This window comes from Vidua macroura, chromosome 8 (assembly GCF_024509145.1).
Source record: "Vidua macroura isolate BioBank_ID:100142 chromosome 8, ASM2450914v1, whole genome shotgun sequence".
NCBI lineage: Eukaryota > Metazoa > Chordata > Aves > Passeriformes > Viduidae > Vidua > Vidua macroura.
In genome coordinates, this window is record NC_071578.1 from 5,188,385 (window position 1) to 5,210,760 (window position 22,376).

Here is a 22,376-nt window from a genome sequence, read left to right on the forward strand (position 1 = left end):
CTCTAATGCATACACGTACTCCACTTCATTTTAACACAGATAAAAGGATATAAGGTTTCCTCAAAGCCTTCAAACACAGATTACTTAAGAACTGTTCCCAGGACAAATATTCTGGTTCATCAACTGCCTGCTTTGGAAGAATATATGTGCAGTATATGAAAGATAAATAACAGTATTTATGATTTACTGTCAGTAAATCCAACTCACACTGCATTAAGTACAAGTTTCCTAAATACAATGTACATGGGTGAAACCAAAAAGCACTCCCATAATATTCTGCACATACAATTTACAGCCACATTTATTATTTTAGTTGAAGCTTTAAAAACATGGGAAGCTTTATTCCTAAGTCCTCAAAAAAAGTTAAATATTTAGGGCCCAGTTTTTTTCCCAGCAGGACCTATGGAAGTTCAGCCATTAATTTCAATCAAAATGAGAAGTATTCAATTATTAATTGAAACATTTCAGGCATGATTGAATAGAAATCTACAAGTGCAGTAATGGGTGACATTGCACGTCTCCAAAGGGTCATAAATCCAGGGAGCTTTCTGAAATGGAAGAAATGTGAATTCTGACACCTTTCCATTTATCTCAGCTATGTTTTTTGGAAAAAGTCCACTCCTAATGCATTGTTATTGCTGGTAGTTATTCACCATTCTCCTGCAAAGACCTGAAGCATTTTCTACACTTTTTTCATCAGCTCAGATTTAACAGGGCAAGTCCTTTTTCTCTGCTGCTGCCTGGCCATCTGTCAATACCAATAAAATCTACAGAAACCCAAGACACTCTTAAATCATAAGGAAACTTTAGCTCAGCTAACTGCTTGCACCTGAAACAACATATTTTTTGTCACTGTCACACATAGAAATTGAGAATCTGAAGACAGTGGTTCCAATTTTAATGATGGAGACAAGTAATGCTTTCCCTATTGAAATAGCAAACATTTCCTCCTAAAATCATCTTTGCCTACCATAATTAAGGGTTACATTCAGCTGCCAACCACTTTTTAGACTGAATCTACTCTTTTAAAATATAACATTTAGAGATTCTATATATTCAACTTGTCTCAGTTACTTGAGGAGTGAGACTCAGTTGTTTTGATTAATGCTTCCAATGCAAACAAATCACAAAGTGCACTGAAGTGGATAAAAACACAAATTACATTTCTAGTTGGGAATAGATTGTTGTGACTTTATGACATGGCAGCTGCTACTTAAATTTAAGGGTTTTAAGAAAAAGAGAAAGGAAAAAATGGGAAATTAAACCATATGCGCTCCCAAAGTGGTGGTAGATACTTTTCATTCTAATTTCTCTATTCAAGGAAAGTTTTTTTTAAAGAGGTGATGAATGTTTGCAAAGCAGTTTCCCAAAGAGCAGTCAGCTGAAATTCAAATGCTAAAAACAGCTTCAATTCAACTGCTAAAATTTGGATGTAATGTAGTAATATTCAAGTCGTGCCTGCAGGCCATAGACATTCTTGTTATAGTCAGTGAGATTTTAATTTTAAAAATAAAAGCTGTTGCAGTCTTGAACTTGCTGAGCTTCAGTGAAAAAGAATGAGCAGCACTGCTCCAGTCTCAGCTATTTCACTAGCAGAATGAGCAAAGGCAGCACCGAGAGCTGCCAATGTGCCACTGAACTGAAAGCTGCACTGCGGGCATTTTATTTGCCTCTCTCAAATATATTCTTCTCTGCACTGAAGGTGTTTTGTTATCTCCTGCCTACTGTCCACAGGTATCAGACTTGGTTATTTCATGGTTCTTCCAGTTTCTCTTAGTGATAAGAATGATTTGTATTTCTCTCCGTCCTGAAGGAATCCTGACCTTCTGCTCCCAGTTCCTGCCAGGCCAAAATCCCCTTCTTGATTTCCCCCTCACTTAGGCTCCTGGCAGTGTGCTTTAAGCATTTCTGATGCTTCTTACCTTCATCTCCTTATAAAAATAAAATTAAACTCAACAGAAAAGTATTTACTTCCACAATTCTAAACAAATAGTGAAAGCTAAGTAATAATCATAAATAAAATTAATATTCAAGGTTACCCATAAGTACATATTATCTTAAAAGGAAGGACAGAAAGGCAATTCTTCCTCTTTCAAGTTACAACACAAAGTGTAAATAAAAACAAAAAAAAAACCCAAACAAACAAAAAAATCAGCATGTGACTACATATGTACAATACTTTAATCTCAAAAAAAAAAAAAGGAAATAATAATTGCTAACACCCAAACAACTCAGTGGATTTGAAAAGGACAATGGATTTGTAAAGGAAAATTGCCTTATTTTTATTACATTCTCTTGCTAAATAAAGAGCACTGAGAACTCTGCTGGCCTTGAGTTACAATTTCAGGGTATTCTCAATTACATACTAAAATAATGATGGTCCCTGAAGGTGTTCTTTCAGATACAATGGAAACAGAGGCAAAGTAACAATTTCACAAGTGAAAGAAGAACTTCTGCACTCCATGAAAATTAATTTTAAAAAAGAAAAGAATCTCCATGCCTTAATCTAAATTGCTTGAAGCATTCCCTTGAACTTGTAACAATTATGTAGAATCTCATTCAGACAATTGAGAAAACTGTAACAAATATTTAAAAGATGTACCCTGATAACATATTAAGGCTAAATAGAATTCACAAACATTTTGTATTAATTCTAAAAAGTTTTGTTGAGGGAATTTGCCAGAAAAGCAATATATTCTTCAAGTTTCTCAAAAGCTGCAAACCCTTTACAAAATTGAAAAACCCAAACTAACAATACTCCTAGTAAGGCACAAAGCTTTTCTTCCAAAATTGTGTTTATTTCCTCCTTCCTCTCCATTTTCCTTTTTTTTTTTTTGACATATGAAATGTGAATAGTTTTCATTTTGTGTTTTATAACCACTGTAATAAAAAAGGACTCTCCTCTTGTGCTGCATAACAGAAAGTAAAATTAAAATAATTTCATGTGTAGTCAGTGGTATGAAACCAAGAGATTTAAATGGTTTAGAAGAGAAAGGGGAATTCTATTCTTACAGTGCTAAGTAATCACACCACAAACATAAAGAAAGTTACTTTGTTTGGTGGTAGATTTCCCCAGTGAACTCTCAGAGCTGCCTATTCTCAGGAATCTGTACTTTTTGCAGAATGTACAGTGCAATGCAGACCTTAACCAGATGAAGGCTTCAAAACACAATTCTGATACAATTTTTTATTAATATTTGTACTAGAAATAAGTGTTTTATTTTCATGCTTAAATCTGCCTGGAAATATGTATCCAGCAAGCATCACCTTGAATATCTGTGCCATCAGTTATCCAAAAAGTTCTGCCATTGTGTGCATACAAACACACAGCACAAAAGCTTTAAAATTTACTCTGCTCCTTCTTAGGATGGACAAATACTGATTCCTTTATTCAGTCTTTAAAAAACTATCTTTAATTCCCTTAGGACTAAAACTGTCTCAACAGCAATTTCAGCCCCAAGGGGATAAAGCAAATAAAGCCTGACATAGCAACCAGCATTATTTCAAAAGACTCAATCCCAATAGTTATGGAATAAATAAAGTTTCTTGTCCTAAAAAGATTTCTTTGTCCTGCAGTGCACTGAAGAGACTGGAAGTAGTTGATATGCATTCCAGATCAGCAGGCACAGATGCAATTCCAATATTTCTTTCAGTGTAATTTTCATTACAGTTTTGTCAGGGTGTTACAGCTCTCACACAGCAAAGGCAGGGTAGAGCACTCTACCCTGATTTCATTAACAATTTTCCTGATTTCATTAACAGCAAGGCAAGACACCCACACTGCTGGGTAACATCACTCAGGTGTTTCAGCATTTGTTTTCTAGAAGGATTATAGCAGGAATTAAAAGGAAAATCTTACTTGACTTCACAGGAGTGGATGCTTAACTCTTTGTGGAGGAGTCCACTTGTGAGGTGAAACACCAGGACAGAGCCATTGCTTGTACCTATAAAATTGATTTTAAAAATATAGGCATACATATTATTCTTTTCTTCCATGCTTTAGTGAAAATGCAAGATTTACAGCTATCTCTCTCTCTTTCTCATTTTTAGATACCTGTAACTATTATATTTTACAATTTTATAAAAAGTATGTGAATTTCTAGCACTTAAATCCCAAATATTAAACCCTCTGCAGCCACTCATATCCACTTGGATCAAGACATTTTCCCAAACATTTTTGCAGAGCCTGTAGAAAATCTGATTATTATCCTTGCATTTCCACAGCACACCCACCCAGCTGAAAAAGAAAGGAATGTTTCTTTTTGCTTTGATTATGGAGATGAGTAAATGCCTCAGGGAAATGCTTTAACTGTTATCCCCCAATAATGCCTGGGTAGATTTTATGGAATCATTAACACAATTCTGCTTTCTCATCCTGAAATAATGACTTTTTGCAAATTAGAAATTAGTAACCTAGTAGCTTTCAATTAAAAAGCTCTAGTAACCTAGAGCTTCAATTACATCAAAAACCTTCTGATATACTGAAACCTACAATTTTCCATTAGACACTTCATTATATTCATATCAGTTCTATGAATTACAGCAATGGATACCTAAAGAGCCATTCGGGTATGTTAAGTCTAAAAAGACCTTGCTGTAACTGCACTTTACACCTGTTTGTTTTCTAATCTTTGTATTTCACCTTTTTTAACAGTTGCAGCTCATGGGAAACCACAAGTTACATTTTAGCAGCATCACATCATGTCATGATGGACTGCCTCTAGTTTAGAGCACAACTCTGAAAGAGGACGCCAGAAAAATCAGCTTTAAACAGGGAAAATTCCAAGTTAATACATCAGGTGCTCACTGGCAACTATTCTAATAGCTAGATGAGTTTAACTACATTTGTGGTAAGACAGAATAGATTCATCTAGAAAAAATGATGTGCTGCAAGTGTAATTTTAGAAATTCGTATCAGAGTAAAAATAAAGTCTCTATGAAGTTCATTAGCTTGTTCTAGAAATGCAGGGCTGCAGAAGTCCCTATTTCCTGACATTCAGAGTGAAGTGAGAGCAACACATAAAATGCTGAGTGTATCAGCAGACCAATATCACACTAAATAACAGGATAAATAAAAACTTGCTACTATATTGCATTTTTTCAGGTAGCATTGCTTAAACCCAAGGCAAGAAAAAAGAACCCAAGGACCAGAACCAAACCAATACACGGGTCACTATCTGCAATAAATTACACAGCATCAACAGATAGATTTTTTTTTTTTTCTGTATCAACAACTATATTTGAATTTAACACAGGATCTGTTCTTTTCAGAGCAATGAATAACCTGCTCAAGGCACTCACCAACAGCAAGGATGGGCTCATACTGTTTGATGTTTTTGGTTGTGAGGGGCGGGCACATGCGGATGGCGAAGGGAGGCAGAGGCAGCCCTGACAGAAGTCCTGTCAGCAGGAATTTGAGGTGCACTTCCTGCAGAAATGAATTCTTTAACTCTTCTCCAGTGCTTGCACCCTGCCCTGCTTAAAAGTGAAAGCTCTTGGTAGCATGAAATTTTAATTGGAGATCTTAGAGAAAGTTTTGAGATATTTATATAAAAAAAAATTACAAACAATGTATAAGACACATTTCTTCCTCTTGAGCTTTGCATGATGAAAATTTTCTGAAGACTGGTTGCTGTTTAGAGTTCACAAAGAGGGGATGTGTCAGACAAATAGGATTCTAAGATTAGTAACAAAAAATCGAAGTGTTTTTTTCCAAATTCCATTTTAAAAGACTTTTTATCCTCAAAGAAAATGAACTTGGAACATTGGCCCTCAACATAAAATCCTCAAGAGGATTAATTTGATAATTTCTTTAGCAAACAGGAATTCTTCTATTTCAGAGTTACTATTAGAATATAATTCTAAAAACTACCTTAAGTTCCTAAGTAAGGTAAGATGTACAATGATTCAAAACCACGAGAAATTAGTAGCAGTGGTACCTATCAATGGAAGAAATTCTTACCAATCATGTTGTCTAATGAGAGGTCTGGAAGTTTATTTTGAAATGCTCCTACAGGGATTCCACAGAAGGAGACTGGGGAATACAGAGGTGAAGCACTGGAACTGCTGCAAAAGAAATGGGAACAAGTTCCTCATGCAGGCACCATCTCCATCCAAGGGACTCAAACTGCCCCTGCAGCCTTGGCAGCCGTGTCCTGCTGGGCTGGGGCAGCTCTGTGTCATCAGCAAAGAGCACACCTGCCTCTTGTAATACTACATTTTTCCTGTCCAAGACCAATGTTTTAGAAATAACCCTTAAGAATAGAAGAAGTAAAAATCAATTCAGATTCTAAACAGCTTTCCTGGATATGCAGCACACGGAATCCATCTAGCATTATTTCTGGGAACACTAAGAATAAAAACACTAAGTCTCTGATGAGCAACAAGAGATCTATGTTGAAAACCTGGTACTACTGACATTTAAAAGATTTCTATTTTTTTCATGGCAGAAGTTATTTATTTTATTCCATAGTACTTTGAAGGGTTATTGCAGCAGAACAACCTTAATACATTGACTGTTCCAAGCACTGTATCACTTCACACAGTATTTTGAGAGACTGCCCCAAATCTAAAATTCTAAAGGCTCTGTGTATAAAACCATTTTTTATACCACCATATTCCAGTCACCTACTGTGCAGCTTCATATTGCTCAGTGTCAAATTCACACAAATCCAGCAGAAAGCCATTCCTCTACTAAAAGTGTAGTTCTTTACAGACTCATTTTGGTCCTTACAGGTGACTGAAAGTGAGAGATTCATTCCTAAGGAAGATTATATGGTCTGAAGAAAGCCAAATGATAGGAAAATGCTCCCCCAAAATAAAACAGTCATTCTATCTTTTGTTTTCTTAGTCCAGACACTCAGGGTGGAACTGCCTTTAAAAAAACAAAAACTAAATACAGTTCCTGCACTTCCTCAAAGAAAGGGAACTGATCTATCTGGGTGACATAATTTGTTCCTCTTTCTTCACTCACACACATGTAGAGCACACGAAACACTTCCATGCACAGAAGGATCACTGTTGCCTTTAAAATCCAATGAAATACTGAACATCACTTGGAAAAAAAAGGAACTTTGGTAAGAAAAGTAAATCCCATTACCTGTTGCGCACATTTCTGCCAGAAAGGCTGGATTTTAATTCCCAGATCATCACCCTGCCATCACTGACTATGAGAGCTGCAGCATTCTCATTCACCGGGCAGCACACCATGCTGAAGGGTCGAACTGTTTTGGTCACCCTGATGGCATCACACTGACTTCTTAAATCATAAACCAGCTCCTGAGCTGGCTCTGGATCTGCAACACCCACAGCCCACAGAGAACAGACAGAGTGAAAAACATGGGATGGGAGCAATCAACAGAGGGAATGGTGAAGCATGACTGAGCACTTCGATTGAAATCCATGTGCTTCCTGTGCAACAATCAGGAAAAGCAACCAAAACCAACACGCTCTTCATCCTGCTGTACACAACAAAGCTCTGGAAAGTTCTCCAAAATGTAACTTTGTCTTTGTAATGTATTATTCCATAGGAATCTTGAAAAACCTAAAACAGTAACTGTTTCACAGCTGGGCAGAACCTGCTCTCCACAATCCAAGACTGGGTTTAGAAGTTGGAAGCCAGTAATGTAGCTCACTAGAAATCAGCAAACTGCCCAAACCAAAATGAACAAACAGAACTATGTTTTTCCTTTTTTTCCAGTCTCCACCATTACATTTAAAAGACCACTCTTAGTAACATTTAATGAGACAAAAGTTTAATAATTCAGATTTTAATACAAATTTAAGCCCATATCTTAGGTCTAAAATCAATCTTGCCAATTGACCAAATTACTTCCAAAATCTTGTGTTTGCCTAAAAACCATTTTCTTTCTTACAGATAAAAAGAACACACTAATATTTTATTTAAAACATTATTGTATATGTGACTGTTAAGTCACTTACTAATTTAAGTATTATTCAGCAATAAAAGCATAATCAGGATATTAAAGAATAATTATATTAATTAATTAATATAACTAATATAATCTATTTCACACTTAATATCAGGGAATTAAAAAAAATTTTTAATTTGTTTTGGGGATTTGTTTTGGGAAAACACAGCATAAATTTAAATTCAACATATAAGAGACAAAACACTGGAAAGGCACTAGATTCACCATCCTGTATGAGGCATGATGGTCATTACGGGTGTTAAGTTATTAATTAAAATGCATCCAAGTTCATTTCTGGGCATTTTTGACACAAAACTCACCTGGCTCCTCATTTGGAGTTGCAGAGATGCTGCAGTTGGATCTGCGAACCCTTAGCGTGATACAACCATTTTCATGTAGGCAAAATAACCCATCCCTCTGAAAACAAGGGATTACCTGGGCAAAGAGATGGCTGTTAGACTGCATCTTCAAAATCCTACCCTTTGCAAAGGACATTTGCAAGGGAGCCCACAGTTCCTGATGTTTGAGCAAATCATTAAAAGTGCTACCATTAAGGCAATGCTTCCATGAATTTCTTCAGCTACAGGATTTGTGACTAAGGAAGACAATTAATTGGAGAAAATAATTGAAAAAAATGGAAATCTACCTCACCTGTATGAAAGGCACCCCTGTCCTTTCAATGGCAATCACACCCACGGTCTGATTCACTTCCAAGTCAAGAATCAGAATTTCCCTGGGATACAGTAAGAGCATGTAGTTTCTTTTGGAAGGCAAATATGACAACTGAAGACAGTCGTTGAGTGTTACAGATTCAGCACTGTAAAATCAGACAGGAACTTTTATCAGATTGTGTAATAAACAGATCAGATTCAAAATAAAATTAAAAGTTTCATTTTTCCTGCAACTGCATTTCTTCAAGTAACCTCTATTTAGAACACAAGGCAACTGCAGATTTCCATTTCTCTGTCAGAGCAGTGCAAAGCACCACTGATTTCCAAAAACACATCTTGTTGACTTTTGTCTAAATAAGATTACAGAGCAATTTTAACAATTGCACTTCATTCAAATGGAGTAAGTGTAATTCCTCCACAACTCAAACCCAAGCAATTCACTTGGGAACAGCGCTGGCTGCCCTGACATTTACTGGCATCCATGGGAAATTATCCTTACACACACTGCTCACTTCAATTTTATACTGTTGTGTGTATTACCTTACAGCCTTTAACCTCAGTACATTGACAAAATCAAGTACACAAAGCATTATCTGAGAAGAAATATTTACAACCTACCTTGGTTTTTCATTACTGATTAGGATTTTTACTTTATCAAGGGCCTTTTTGGCCCCTGTAGCAGCAGCCAGCTTGTTGTGAGAAGGACTGGAATGAGGACTGGAGATGTAAACTTTCTTCCCTGAGCTGGCAGGAGCTTTGGAAGGGGAGAAGTCAGAGATGAACACTATTCCTTCACTGGTGAGCACTGGATCAAGAAAGAAAAACAGCACAATTCAGCCTGCAATTTGATTGTGGAGTTCATTTTAATGACATTTTGGTGAGGAGAAATGCTAATAATTTTGGTAATACCGTATCAGAGAGAAAACTCATGATTCTAGACAACCAGCACTTTCTAACTGAAAGAGCAGCAGATGATCCATTAAAATCAACTAATATCCAAAAAACTCAACTTTTATATTAAAAACTACTGTATTTCTGGCAGAAGCTCAGTTATTCTCTCTCACCAACTGTTTTTCTTTAAGATTCACAGTGGAAATAGAAGACAAAATACACACTGACCATTTTTTTTGTTCTCATGCAGAGCATTGCTCAAATAATCAATCATTCATTCACATTATTTATGCTGCAGCACAAAGCTCAGCTGTACACCTGAAGTGTTCATAGAAGATTGAATGAGATGGCTGATAAAAAAATCCCCAAACTACACGGGCTGAAAACTGCACTGTCTCATTACAAGTCAGGACTGATGAAGCTAAATTCAAGAATAAAATGGTGACTCTCCAATGCTCTCAGTTTCTTCCTGCTAAAATTAATAAATCTGCACAATATCCCCCTTGACATCTGAATCACTTCTGGTACTGATCTCACACTGAGTCCTCTAAAATCCTTTCTGTTGAAAATAACATTTATTCTTGGTCTACTTATCTCACTGGCTTCTCCCTTAGCACCCATCCCTTTTTAGCCTTTTACATTTCACAGGGCTCTCTATCCTTGGCTTTCTCCAGCTCCCTCTACACACTTCACACTTTTGTAAAGTCTCAAACTTTTCAGATCTCTAACTTCTCCTCTCATGCCTGCTTTCCCCCTTCCCACATAGCAGCACCTTCTGAACTAAGATTCCACACTGGCCAAAGGCTCCCTGTCTTTGCTTTCTGACTTCTTTTTGGCATTTCTGACATTATTCTCTCCAATCCATTACTTTTAATTTCAACATTTACATCTCAGTTTAACAATTTTCCAGCTCACACATACCCAGGCCCCACAGTTTTATACATATAAACTTACAAGCTAAATGTGAGGGATCAAAGGGATCAAATGAAAAAGACAGGATATTTTCAGCATAACTTTTCTTCCAAAGTTTGGTGCCCGTGTCTGCATTCCACAGTACAATATAATTTGGTGGGTGAACTGCAAGCAGCAAATCTCTGGAAGCATCTTGATTCCACAGCCACTGCATGTCTGCCAAAAGAAATAGGAAACAAAATTAATATTTGGGATGGTATCATTTGGACCTGGACACAAATGTCTACTTCACTCTAAAAAACCTTTTAATCAGTCTTAAGCTCAAGAGTAAAATGCAACTGAATGTAACACTCAACCCTTTCAGAGCTGGTAAAAGCTTTCCTTGGTTTCACAGAAAATAAAAGGCTTCATTTGGTCCAAAAAGCTGTAGAAATCTTCAAATGGCATGGTCAGGACTTCTTTAAACCTTCAGTGAATTGGTGTCAGGAGTAAATAAAACCCAATTTGTAATGCACACACAAACAAAAAGTAATGAAATTAAAATTAACTCTAGTCAACAAACAAATTTTCACTGGCTCAGTATCAGATTTAAAATGTTGTATTTTCTTTCACAAGATTTATAAAACAGAATAATAACAAAAACCAAACTTTTAAGAAGACTTTTATATAATAGATTTTAAAAGCCCACCAGGTATAACAGAAGCATCATCACAAATTTTTTAAATAGCTGAAATGCCGCAAAAAACCCAAACTCCAGCTGAAGAGCAGGAAGATGTACTTGACATAGTAAATGTTATTATTTTAATCAATAATGTTCATAAAAAGAGGTTCTACCTTTTTTTCACAAGATCTTGGAAAACATCACCATAATGAATTAAATCTCACAGCGCTCCTCTGGGGGACAGTAAATCTTACATGTACTCATAAAATGAACAAGCAAACATACAGAGGGCTAGTAATCCCAAGAGGAAAATTCCCTGTCAGAACTGGGCACAGTTTATAAAAGGCAGGTGATGGATTTGTACACAATGCTCCATAAAACAACTCCCACATAAACACCAGGCACTATCATTACCTTGGATGGGCTTTGAATGCTCCTGTATTTCACAGCGAGCTGCTCCTGTTGCCACATCCCACACGATGATTTTCCCTGTGGCATCAGCAGAAGCCAAACGTAAGGAATAAGGAGAGCCAATATTGTGGTGGTAATTTTCCTTAGCCCATTTAACCTGAAAATGCAGATGGGAATTGGTTAAAGGAGACAAATGTAAGGCAAAGACACCATAGTTCGTATTTTTCAGATAATGAACTCAATAAAAAATCACAGTAATAGTAAATGCCAACAGCACCTGTAACATACCTTTAAGTCACCATCACTTGTGTAAATTTAAGGTAGGTCAGCACTGTGCTGCATGACTGCATGGCTGATAGTCTCAAATTACATAAATCAACAATACTTGTTCCTGAAGGTAACTACAACAATCCAATCATATACACCATGTATATAAAGAATTTACTCAAATATTTACAGGAAACCAAATGGCAATGTTCAAGGTTCTGTGGGCACCCACAAATCTAAACCCACTGACTTCCAATCAAATGCAAGCTGAAAAATTATCATTCCATTTTTATACACATCCTAAAACATGCAATTTTCCTAATCTGACAAATATATTGTGGTATTGGTGAGGAAGGAAGGTTAGTCTTTAATTTATGTGTTGTCTCATAAGAAAACAAAAACAAGCTACTGCTGACATTTTCTACCTTTCTGGTTATTTTCAGCATGTTGCCACCACTGATTTCCAGGTACCACTTTCCAGTTTGGGATTTCAAGGTGCACAAGCTTGTAAATTGGCAATACTTATGAGAAATCTGTCTGAAACACTCTGTCTACAACTCCTCCCAGATTACGAGGGGAGGGATAACACTGACTTGTTCCTTATCTATCCCACATGTCTTTTGCTATCTGCTTTTAAGGTGAACTTCTGCCCCAGGACAGACCGCAGACACTGGCAGAACAAAGAAACATTATTGCTAAGCTAATGGGAATTCACCTGCTACAAAAATTCCACCCTGTGTGCTGTCACTGCCTGTCACAGAAAGGGTGAGGCAAACACAGGACTTTCTGCACATCCTGAAAATGTGACATTTAGAAACTGAGACAGGACTGGCGTTAGGCACCACTAACTGCACCATGAACCAGATTTACAGCAGCATTCAGAGCCCTGCTGGCACCTCTGTGCTGCCCCTCTCAGAGGTGTGGGAATCATCTCTCACAAACCAGCTGAATAAATTAAACAAATATGACACATGCACAGCACACAATCCCTAACTCTATAAACTCAAAGCATGTTTCTACCAGAATCACAAAGAATTCTTGAGAGACTCTCCTCTACCTACAATTTTCATTTTTGCAATTCCTGCTTCCCTGCTGTTCAAGAAAGAACTACCCCTGAGGATATCTGCAGGTGGCTGTGTAACTGTAATTGTAAAAACCTACAAAGCTATTTATTTCTCAGTTAAATGCATATTACTTCAAAGCAAATTTCAAGTCTGGAAAACCTCCCTTCTCAAGGGAGGAGTTGTCACCAAGCTCAAAACAACAAAAAAAAAGGAGATTTTTATATGACCAGCCCTAAGCAGAGCCCATGTGGTGCCCCCACAGCATGAACCTCTTTCCTCTCTGCAGTCACACTGATCCAACAAGACCCCACACAGGACCAACCACCTGCTAAAAGAAATTATTTTTAGTATTAGTCACTGTCTACTTGACTTCAAAATGCAGCAGCATCAGTCAGAAACAGGAACCAGAGGTGACTTTTTTTAATCTTCATAATTCATACCACCTCATTTATAAAGCTTTATTATCACTGTTTACTAATGCATCAAAAAAGACACAAACATCATTTCAATCCTCTCATTCTTGTGATGGATCAAACAAAACTTCTTTTGTAATTAGATTTTCTTCCATAAAAGCATGCTTTCAATATTCTTCTTAAAGGTAAAAGCAGATGTAATTCACTCCATACAAAGTCTTCAGTCCCACACAAACAGCATTTGGACAGATGGACAACTAGCATGGATCCATTTTCAGGGAAGCTTTTACCTATTCCAGACAAAATTACAACAGCCAAAGGAGAGGATGTATTTAAAGGAAAATAGCAAAAGGATTATGAAACAACTGCTTTTTTCTTTGTTTTCTTCATAACAGATGTGGGGTGTTTTGGAATTTTTTAGAACTGAGGCACAGGTTTTTGGGGAGAAGATCCCCAGTGGACTGAGGCTGCTGATGTGAACCTCTACTCCAAGGAGTTTAAGCCAGACTTACACAGCAGATTTCTTACAGATCCACTCCAGCTCATTTGTGCTTTTAGCATTTGCAAACTCTTAAAAAAAAATTAGGAATTGAAGAAAATTTCTTTGCAATGTAAAGGTATCTGCAATGATCATGGCCTCATAAGCATTTCTTATATAATGCCTATTTCTTCACATAGAAGGGAATTTTCTTTCATTATTCCATCTCATAAATTAGCCATTTTCTTACAGTCTATTTCTGTTCATAAAGCTTCAAGTAGTGGCTTTGCAAAATTATCTTATAAATTATTGGACTTCAGCACTTCTGTTCCTGATGAAATAATATAACTTCTCAAAGCTAGTGAACGTAACCAAAACTCATTAAAATGCTATCACTGCACAGAACAAAAACTAATTTTGCTACAATTTGTTACTTAAGATAAGCAAAAATTATAAAGCAGAAGACACATTCAATCCTTTTCTTCTACCACAAGAAGATCCCACTAAAACCCCCCCTACCTAAGACTCTATTATTCTTTATAAATTATTAACAGCCTTCTAATAAATACAGCACTTGTGCCAAGGACCATCAAACACATCTGCCAGCCAAACAATCTTCTAAACCCTAAGTGAAACCTGTCATTGTCCACAATCAAAGAAAAGATGAATCAAAGAAATATAACCTGTTCCACACTCACCCAATGTCAAACTCTGCAATTTCAAGTCAAGGACATTGAAAGGAAAGTACACGTACCCTGCACTTAAACTAAAAATTTAGCCATTTTATATTCCTAAGATTCAGTTTTGCCTGCTATTGTTCCTTTTCTCTAAGAAAAGAAGGAAAAGCTTAAAAGTAACTTCCTAGACAAATGGTGCACTTCTCCCAACAGGGAGGATCAGAAAGGGCAGCAGCAAAAAGCTTCATTTGATATTTTGTAATGTTCATTTGAAATCTCTTATGTTAACAGCTTTCTTAGAAACATATCTATGTTCTGTAACACTAACAAACGCTTTCAGATATTCTATCTTTTATATTCTATATTTTCTAGAAAGATATACCATCAACCTCAACTCAAATTTCAGCACGCATGATGTGACTTACCTGCAGGAGAGAGCACGTAAAATACACGTATTTCACATCAGATTGCATGTCAAAATCACATGGAACATCAAGTCAAGTATTTACAGAAATACACCATAAACCAGGAACCTCTCACCTTGACAACACTGGCTTTGTGTCTTTCCAAAACCTGCAAGGTCTGAGCAGAGTTGGCATCCACTACGAGCACGAGGGAATGGCATCCATATGCAATCAAACCTTGCCAGCCCCTGGGAGAGCAGAGAGCATCATCAACAGGGAAAACACAAGGAAAGCTCTTCACATCAGGAAGGAGGGTTTTCTTTGGGTAAGTTGAATGCATGCTACTAGACACCCCATTTGATGTTTATCAGATGGTAAATACTATTCAGTGACATAAAAGCTTTATAAAATAATATTGCACTGTCTGCTGGAGTCCTAGGCCACCACAAAGCATCTCTTTGTGTCCATCTCAGAATCTTCTTCTGTAAGTTTAAAACATCACACAGGAGTTCATGAAGAGCGTTCCCAAATTTTAGATGTAAGAACACAGATAAAAAATATATTTGCAATTATACAATTTATTGCATATCTTTTTTATTTATTACTTATTTATAGACAAAAAAGGAGCATGTCAACAATTATTACAGTGAAAATCTGCTGAGGCTTGTCTGACTTCAGCAGTTTACCACAGGATCACAGAATGGTTTGGGCTGGAAGGGATCTTACAGCCCACGAGTGCCACCCCTGCCGTGGCAGGGACACCTCCCACTGTCCCAGGCTGCTCCAAACCCCGTCCAGCCTGGCCTTGGGCACTGCCAGGGATCCAGGGGCAGCCACAGCTGCTCTGGGCACCTGTGCCAGGGCTCAGCACCCTCACAGGAACAATTCCTTCCCGCTGTCTAATCCCAACCGACCCTGCTTCAATGGGCACCCGTATGCCACTGCCGGGAGGGGCCGGGCCAGGCTCGTCTCGGGGCACGGCTCTGTCCCTGCCCCGGGCCGGACAGCAGCACTCGCGGCCTCTCCAGGGCCGCAGCCACCGCTACCCCGGCCGCGATTCCCGGCGCTGCTCGGGGCTCTGCGGACACCCCGCCGGGGCAGAGCCGAGCCCGACCCGTGGCTGCGGCCAAGGAGCCGCGGCGGGACCCGGGACCCCCCGCCCGGCCGCCCGCGGCCCGGCCCTCACCAGTCCGCCGCGCCCCGGTTGGGCGCGCTCAGGGCGCCCGTCAGGGTCCGCGCCGGCAGCTTGATGTTGACGGTGAAGCGCTGCATGGCGAGGCCGGCGGGGAGCGGAGCCCGCAGCGGAGCCCGGCGGGGCCGCCCCAGCCCCGGCCGCCGGTGCCGAGCCCGCGGCCCTGCCGGCACCGCCCCGCAGGAAGCGCCGCCTCGGCGCCGCCGCCGCTGCCCGCTCCGCCGGGGCCCCGCGGCCCGGGAACGGCAGTTCCGCCGCCCTGCCCCGGCCGGGCGGGGCCGTGTCCGCGGCCAGGCGCGGATCTCAGCGCGGTTCGGGTCCGCCGGGACCTCTGGAGATCATCCGCGGCAGGTGGGTTTGGAATGCCTCCAGAGAGGAGGCTGCCCGCCCTCCCTGCGCAGCTGTCCCAGCGCTCTGCCGCCTTCAGTGTGAAGAGTTCTTCCTCGTGCTGAGGTGGAACTTCTTGCGTTCTAGTTTGTGGCCGTTGCTCCTTATCCTGTGGCTACCACTGAAGAGTCTGGCAGCATCCTCTGACACAATATTTAAATGCATTGCTGAGATCCACTCTCAGTCTCCTGTAGCCCAAACACTCCCTCAGTCTCTCCTCATCAGAGCCATGCTCCAGACCCCTCATCCTCTTCGTGGCTGAACCGTCTCAGCAGCTTCGCGGCTTGCGCTGAGGAACGCGGGAGCTGACACGGAAGGGACGCCCAGATGTGGCTCCCACGGCCGGGGACACGCTGCTGCTGTGTCGCTTGGACATCCACGGCTGGCAGGGGGAAGGAGCGTGGGATGCCAGACTCCGGCTCCAGGGATGCTGTGCTCCTTGTCAGGCTGCAGCCTGGGCCACCTCCCTGGGAAAAGAGCTCCCTTCCCTGTCCCGTCTCCAGCTGCTTGGATGCTGCAGGACAGACAGAACAGTTTTTTCACCTTAGTGCTTTCTGCTCCAAAGCACCTCTTCAGTGACAAATCACAGTGACAGACCTCTTTGGTACCCTCAGGAGCAGCAGCAGCACTCGTTGCACCACAAGGCACCAACCCATCCTCCAACTGTCCCCAAGGTGTCACTGAGGCCAGGCAAAGCCACCTGGGATGACACATCCCTGTTGGGGAGCGCTGGACATTTGCACTGGGGCACACCAGGCTGCAGAGCACTGAGGTTGGACTCAGTAATCCCTTTTCCAACCTGATTGTGTGATTCTGTGAAGCTTCCAAACCAATTTTCTGTGCCACAGCATTAATAAGATAAGAATTATGTACTTGCAAGCTCATTATTTAACATACATGGGCTGTTGGGGTGTTTGTTTCTCTTTGGAATAATAATTGCAATTGTTTATTTGTTGTATTTTGTGGAGAAAAAGATGCCACTAGATGGCCAGAGATGGCAAGAATGTAATGCCAGCTACTCGCTCTTACTTTGCTGCAGTGTCACAGAAGATGCAATAATGCTGGTCCTCCTTTTCCTTCTTTTCATTCTAATCACAATTGAATTTGTGCAAGTGGGAACTCAAGAAACAACCTGCAGCTGATGCCTTTTCCAACTGGCTTCTAAGGAATTCTGCTCTTGAAGCACAGAACACCACTCACTGCCACTCCAGGTCACCATGCCATTGGAACTTTTTTCTTGGAACTGTCTCGTCCCAAAAGACCTCTCTCTACTCTTAAAACTGAAAAATACCTTTTTGGAGAAGTAAAGAGCTTTTTTGTTACCTTTTCTTTGTCTTTATTTGAGAACTATATGATTTGCATCTCTGGAGATCAATTTTGTAAGAGCCTGAGCAGCTACTAACTTCATTAATTTTAGTTATTTTTGCTAAAGGTGTGTTTTTACTCTGTGTCCTTGGGCAACATTCTTCTGCTCTTGTTTTTGGTTATTTTCTTGCTTTGTTGGATTTGTGAGAAGGGTCTTTTGCAACTTTTATTGCACAATAGAAACAGAAGCTCTTCTTGGCAGTTTTCTATCCATTTTCTTGACATCAGAAAACCAAGCAATGAGTGAAATGCCTAAAGGAAATAGACACTTCAAAGTAACTGAAGATAAGGACAGATACCAGAAAAAGGGAAGCAAAAGAGGAAATGATGGCTATGTCACCAATTGGTTGGGAAAAAAAAAGGATCTGAGTGGTTTTCAGGATCAGATAGGGTGAAAATCAGGGTGCATGAGCCAGGTGAATACATACTGAAGATTTACCAGAGGGATAGGGAGGAGATGAGGAAAAGGTTTGTGAACAGTGATAAGGATCATTGGAAGAGCTGAAAGGAATAGAAATGTGCACTGGATGAGCTGATTCCACTTCTAATCCACAGCTGCTCACCAACACTGAGTACTCAAACTGATGCACAGCAAATGGATGTGAACTAGAGATGTTCAGAGAGGTTGACTTCTTTTTTTGGGGTGGTTAACTGGATGTCTTCTTTCACATCTTATTGTTAATTTGAAACCACTGCCAAGCAAGAATGCAAAATACATCGAGGCACTTTGTTCTCTCACTCTTCTGTAAATATAATGATACACTTTTGGCTGCTGTAGGAAAAGCAAATACCAAGCTTTCAGCTCTTTAACTGCATAGTTTAATGCCATTAAACCCACTAAAACCTCTCAAGTATCCAAGCTGTGATACCCACTGGGTGAGACTTCATTCCAGACAGCTCCAATAGTCCTCACTAAGGACATATGGAGAATAAAGGTCTGGGTGATTATAAAAACCATTTTAATAAGTTAATGATTAAATAAATAATGAGAAGTGTGAGTCTACATAGCTTTTGGCTCATGGCTGTAAATGATTTTTTTCTGTGAGTTTGAACTAGAGAAAGTGGGATTGAAGTAGAGACGTGTGCAGTCTCCCTTTTAGGCTTCTCCTTTACATAGTAATTATTGCAGGAATATTCCTGTGAAAGCTTCTGGGACCTCTTTGATTTCCATGGCCTTAAGTTAGATCTGCAGGAGCTCCTGGGATCCACTGGTGAACTTTGGATCCACTTTGCATTCCTTTATACAAACCCCAGTTTGAATGGGGGTGTGTAAGAACCCACACATGCTATGGGGCAGGGTTCTGTTTGCATTACAAATCACACTGCTCTTGCCTTGGTGGTGTCATTTCTGCTCTGTGCATTTAAAGCTCCTTGAGTTTTCTGCTGGTTAAGTGTCCTGCTTGAAAGGGGGCTGACTAAAAACTGATGCCATCCTCTCTTATCAGAGGTTTTGCACAGAGCAAGAGATTTGCACAGTTGAGTTTTGCCTCACACTTTGGTTTTTTTTCCTTTTTTTTTTTTTTTTTTTTTTTTTTTTTTTTTTTTTTTTGCAAAGGGAATATATTGAAAGTCAAGATTCGTTTAATCACAGTCTAACTTCATAATCCCAGTAGAGATCTTTTTATTTCCTGTTGTATTTTCAGAAAAGGATTAAATAAAAAGTATTGATGAAGGAGATTCTATTTCTGGTGTGTCAGAGTTCTGCTAAATTTAACACAAAATAAAACCAATATATGAATTTCAGAGTGTGGAATATTTAGCTTCGAGAACTCTATCAGCTTGATGCAAAACCAGATGGCTTTAATCAAAGACTCAAACACTTGTCTCCCTTTCCAAATGTTTTCAACTTCAAAGTTTAAAATTACCCAGAATCTTCCCTCCAAGTGAGCATGGTCTAATCCAGTTCCACTGAACCTGCTGGAGGTGTAAATTTAAATTCTCAAAGGTTGTGGAGTGTACTATGAAGAGACCCTAATGACTGCCTGCAGTCTCCTTTTGTTTTGTCCAAGTTTCAACAAAGGAAAAATTTCTCAAATGCTGTTGTGTTTTTTTTTTTTCCTGAAAATATTTTCCTTCCCCTTATATATTTCTCTTTCTCTAAGGGTCCAAAAAGATGATGAAGTGTAGAATTATTTAATTCACATATTCAAGTATGTGAATTGAATAATAGTGCCAGTTTTGGGCCATTTCTTTCTAATTTCATCCATGACTGCTGTAACACAATCACTGAGGAGTCCTGGCCCTCACATTTCTTCCTGGTCCTTTCTTTGAATATTCCTGCAGATGAACATTTACCCACCTCCCTGAAATACATTAACTGAGTGCAAAAGCTCTGGAGAAATAGTGCAGAAAAAAAGGACAGAGATCTGGAAGATGTGTGATCCTCATGGACACAAAGAGGGAACAAGAATGCCAATCCCAGACATCAGCATCCAGGAGCAATTTGATTGATTTGGACCTCAAAAATTGGGGATTTTCCTAAGAGGAGAAATCAGAATTTCCACTAGCAGAACCCTGAGGTTTTTTTGTGCTGTATTCCTGGAGTTCACTCTGGCTCTTGCTTTAGGAAGGCGTGGAGGGGTGCCAGGAGCTGTGATCAAACAAATGGGTTAAAGGGGAGAATTATTGAAGTGTTTCAGAGCTTTGGAAGCATCCTAGCAACCTGAGAGAGCATTTGGTTATTATTTTATTAGGTACAAAATAAGGACTTTGTTTTATTCTTTTTTTTTCATTTTTGTTTTTTGGTAGCTATTAAGTAATTTGTCAGCATCAGTGCATTATGCTGTAAGATAATGATGAGAGCAACAGTGGTGTGAAATTGGGATTTGAAGTCTGTGTGAAACAATGCAGGATACTCAACACTGATGAATCAATCAGTGCTCCTGACAACATGAGGTTCCATGACATAAATTTTTAAAGAGGAAGAAGTCTCTAAGAAGACAGGCTTCCTGCAAAAATAATAGAAATTGAAGTAAAAACTGATTTTAAGAGCCATCAGCAACTCCATGACTACAGCTAATAAAAATGTGAACACAGTAATTTACTGAGTTTGATAAAGTGCATATTGAGAAATAGAAGTGTCCTCATGTATATTGCATATTAAATGGATGGAAAAAGTTTTAATCCATGTTATTAATGTTTTGGGTTGTGTAGGGTATTATAAACTAAATTAAAAAATTCAAATGTCCAGAAACCATGGTAACCATGTATATCCAGTAAATTTCTGCACATTATATAACCTACATATTAATATTTAAAGTTGGATGCAGCCCAGAAATAATTCTTATAAGAGCAGAAACCTTAATTATTTCATGATGTATAATATTTTCATTAAATGGTTTTCACATTCTTTGGGAAAATCCATATTAGGACGTGTTTGTATCCAATGTCCAACGGAGTTTGGGAGTCAAAGGTTGGCCCTGCTTCAAGGCTCTGGATGGAGAACACACATGGAAAATAAATGTGTAGAATTCAGTATGTAGCAGTACAATCTGCATGTGGGCAGTAAAAATCCAGCCTGGCACATCATCAACCACTTGAACCACAACAATTCCTTCACCAGTGCCTCTCCTCCATAAAAGGGGGGGAGCTCTGTGCTCTTTGGTTTATGAGGCAGTGAAACTTCGAGTCTCTGATAAGCTCAAGGGACACTGAAGATACTTAAATCCTGGTTTGATAAAACAAGATAAAGTATCCAATAAAATGCTGGGATGACCTGTGAAAGACAAAACCCCTCTGTAAACACAAGGAGCACTAGCAGGCTGGCAGTGACATTAAAGCCAGGCTTTGCTCACCACATTTGCTGTTCCTGCAGAGCTCCTGGGCTGTCAGTGGTTCCTGTGGCTGCCCGGGTGATGGATGTGTTCCCACAGTCCCTCTGAGAGGCAGCAGCTGCTTCAGGTAGTTGTTTCTGAGAAGGCATCACATATTCAGTGTTTAAAGAAGCTTTATAATCACTCTTTTCCCCTAGTAAAATATATTTTGAGAGCATTACCCAATGTTTTTGCTGTGGGATTGAAGTTCTCTTGTGGAATTTATTGCTCTTTTTCATAAAACATCCTGAAAAATGCTCTCATACCTTTGATATACTTACATATATTAGGTGGAGGGCCTGAGTCTAGCAGGTAAACAGGAGCAAAAAGTAGAAGTTCCAGGAAAATTCCATAATTATGATGCACAAAACTTGCTTTCCATCTCAGCACAGTGATGACCTGTGACTTCCCTCTAGCTGTGCATGATTTCTTTTTCCTCTGGAGTAATTATAAATTGATCACAGGCAGGAAGAAATGTTGCAGGTTTTGGAACACAAGGTTTAAGTGCACCACAATTCCCAGGCAATTTGATTTGGGATTTTTCACTTTTCCAGCTTAAATAAAAGAAGGAGTGATCACCGAGGGTCTTTAAGAAGCAGAATATCATACAGCAGTCTGGCAGAACAAAATGATCATCTCTTGCAATCTCTATGGTGGCAGCAGAAAAACACAGATTTGTGTCAGAGAGCAATTCTACACAGTTGCTGGAGTCAAAATATTAAATAAAAAAGTTTAAAAATCAGCTTCTGGAGCTGGTTCACTGGTGATGTTTCAAAGGTTGTGGCTGTTAACAGCAATTAAAGTTTTGGAGCCACAGGAAAGAGAAAAATCTGTGGTCAG

The 22,376-nt window shown here is 39.4% G+C and overlaps 1 protein-coding gene across 1 annotated transcript in view; it reads right to left on the reverse strand.

The window, feature by feature from the left end:
• The window catches only part of WDR11 (WD repeat domain 11), a 35,443-nt gene extending 19,336 nt beyond the window's left edge, over positions 1-16,107 (reverse strand). The window contains exons 1-11 of the mRNA XM_053984092.1: positions 15,967-16,107; positions 14,917-15,028; positions 11,481-11,634; positions 10,448-10,621; positions 9,221-9,407; positions 8,583-8,748; positions 8,252-8,366; positions 7,100-7,295; positions 5,963-6,066; positions 5,302-5,475; positions 3,860-3,944 (exon numbers count right to left, since the gene is read on the reverse strand). Of these exons, the coding sequence (XP_053840067.1) occupies positions 3,860-3,944; positions 5,302-5,475; positions 5,963-6,066; positions 7,100-7,295; positions 8,252-8,366; positions 8,583-8,748; positions 9,221-9,407; positions 10,448-10,621; positions 11,481-11,634; positions 14,917-15,028; positions 15,967-16,052 (1,553 nt within the window). The 5' untranslated portion in view covers positions 16,053-16,107. The remainder of the gene's footprint in view (positions 1-3,859; positions 3,945-5,301; positions 5,476-5,962; positions 6,067-7,099; positions 7,296-8,251; positions 8,367-8,582; positions 8,749-9,220; positions 9,408-10,447; positions 10,622-11,480; positions 11,635-14,916; positions 15,029-15,966) is intronic.
• Positions 16,108-22,376: the final 6,269 nt, after the last annotated feature.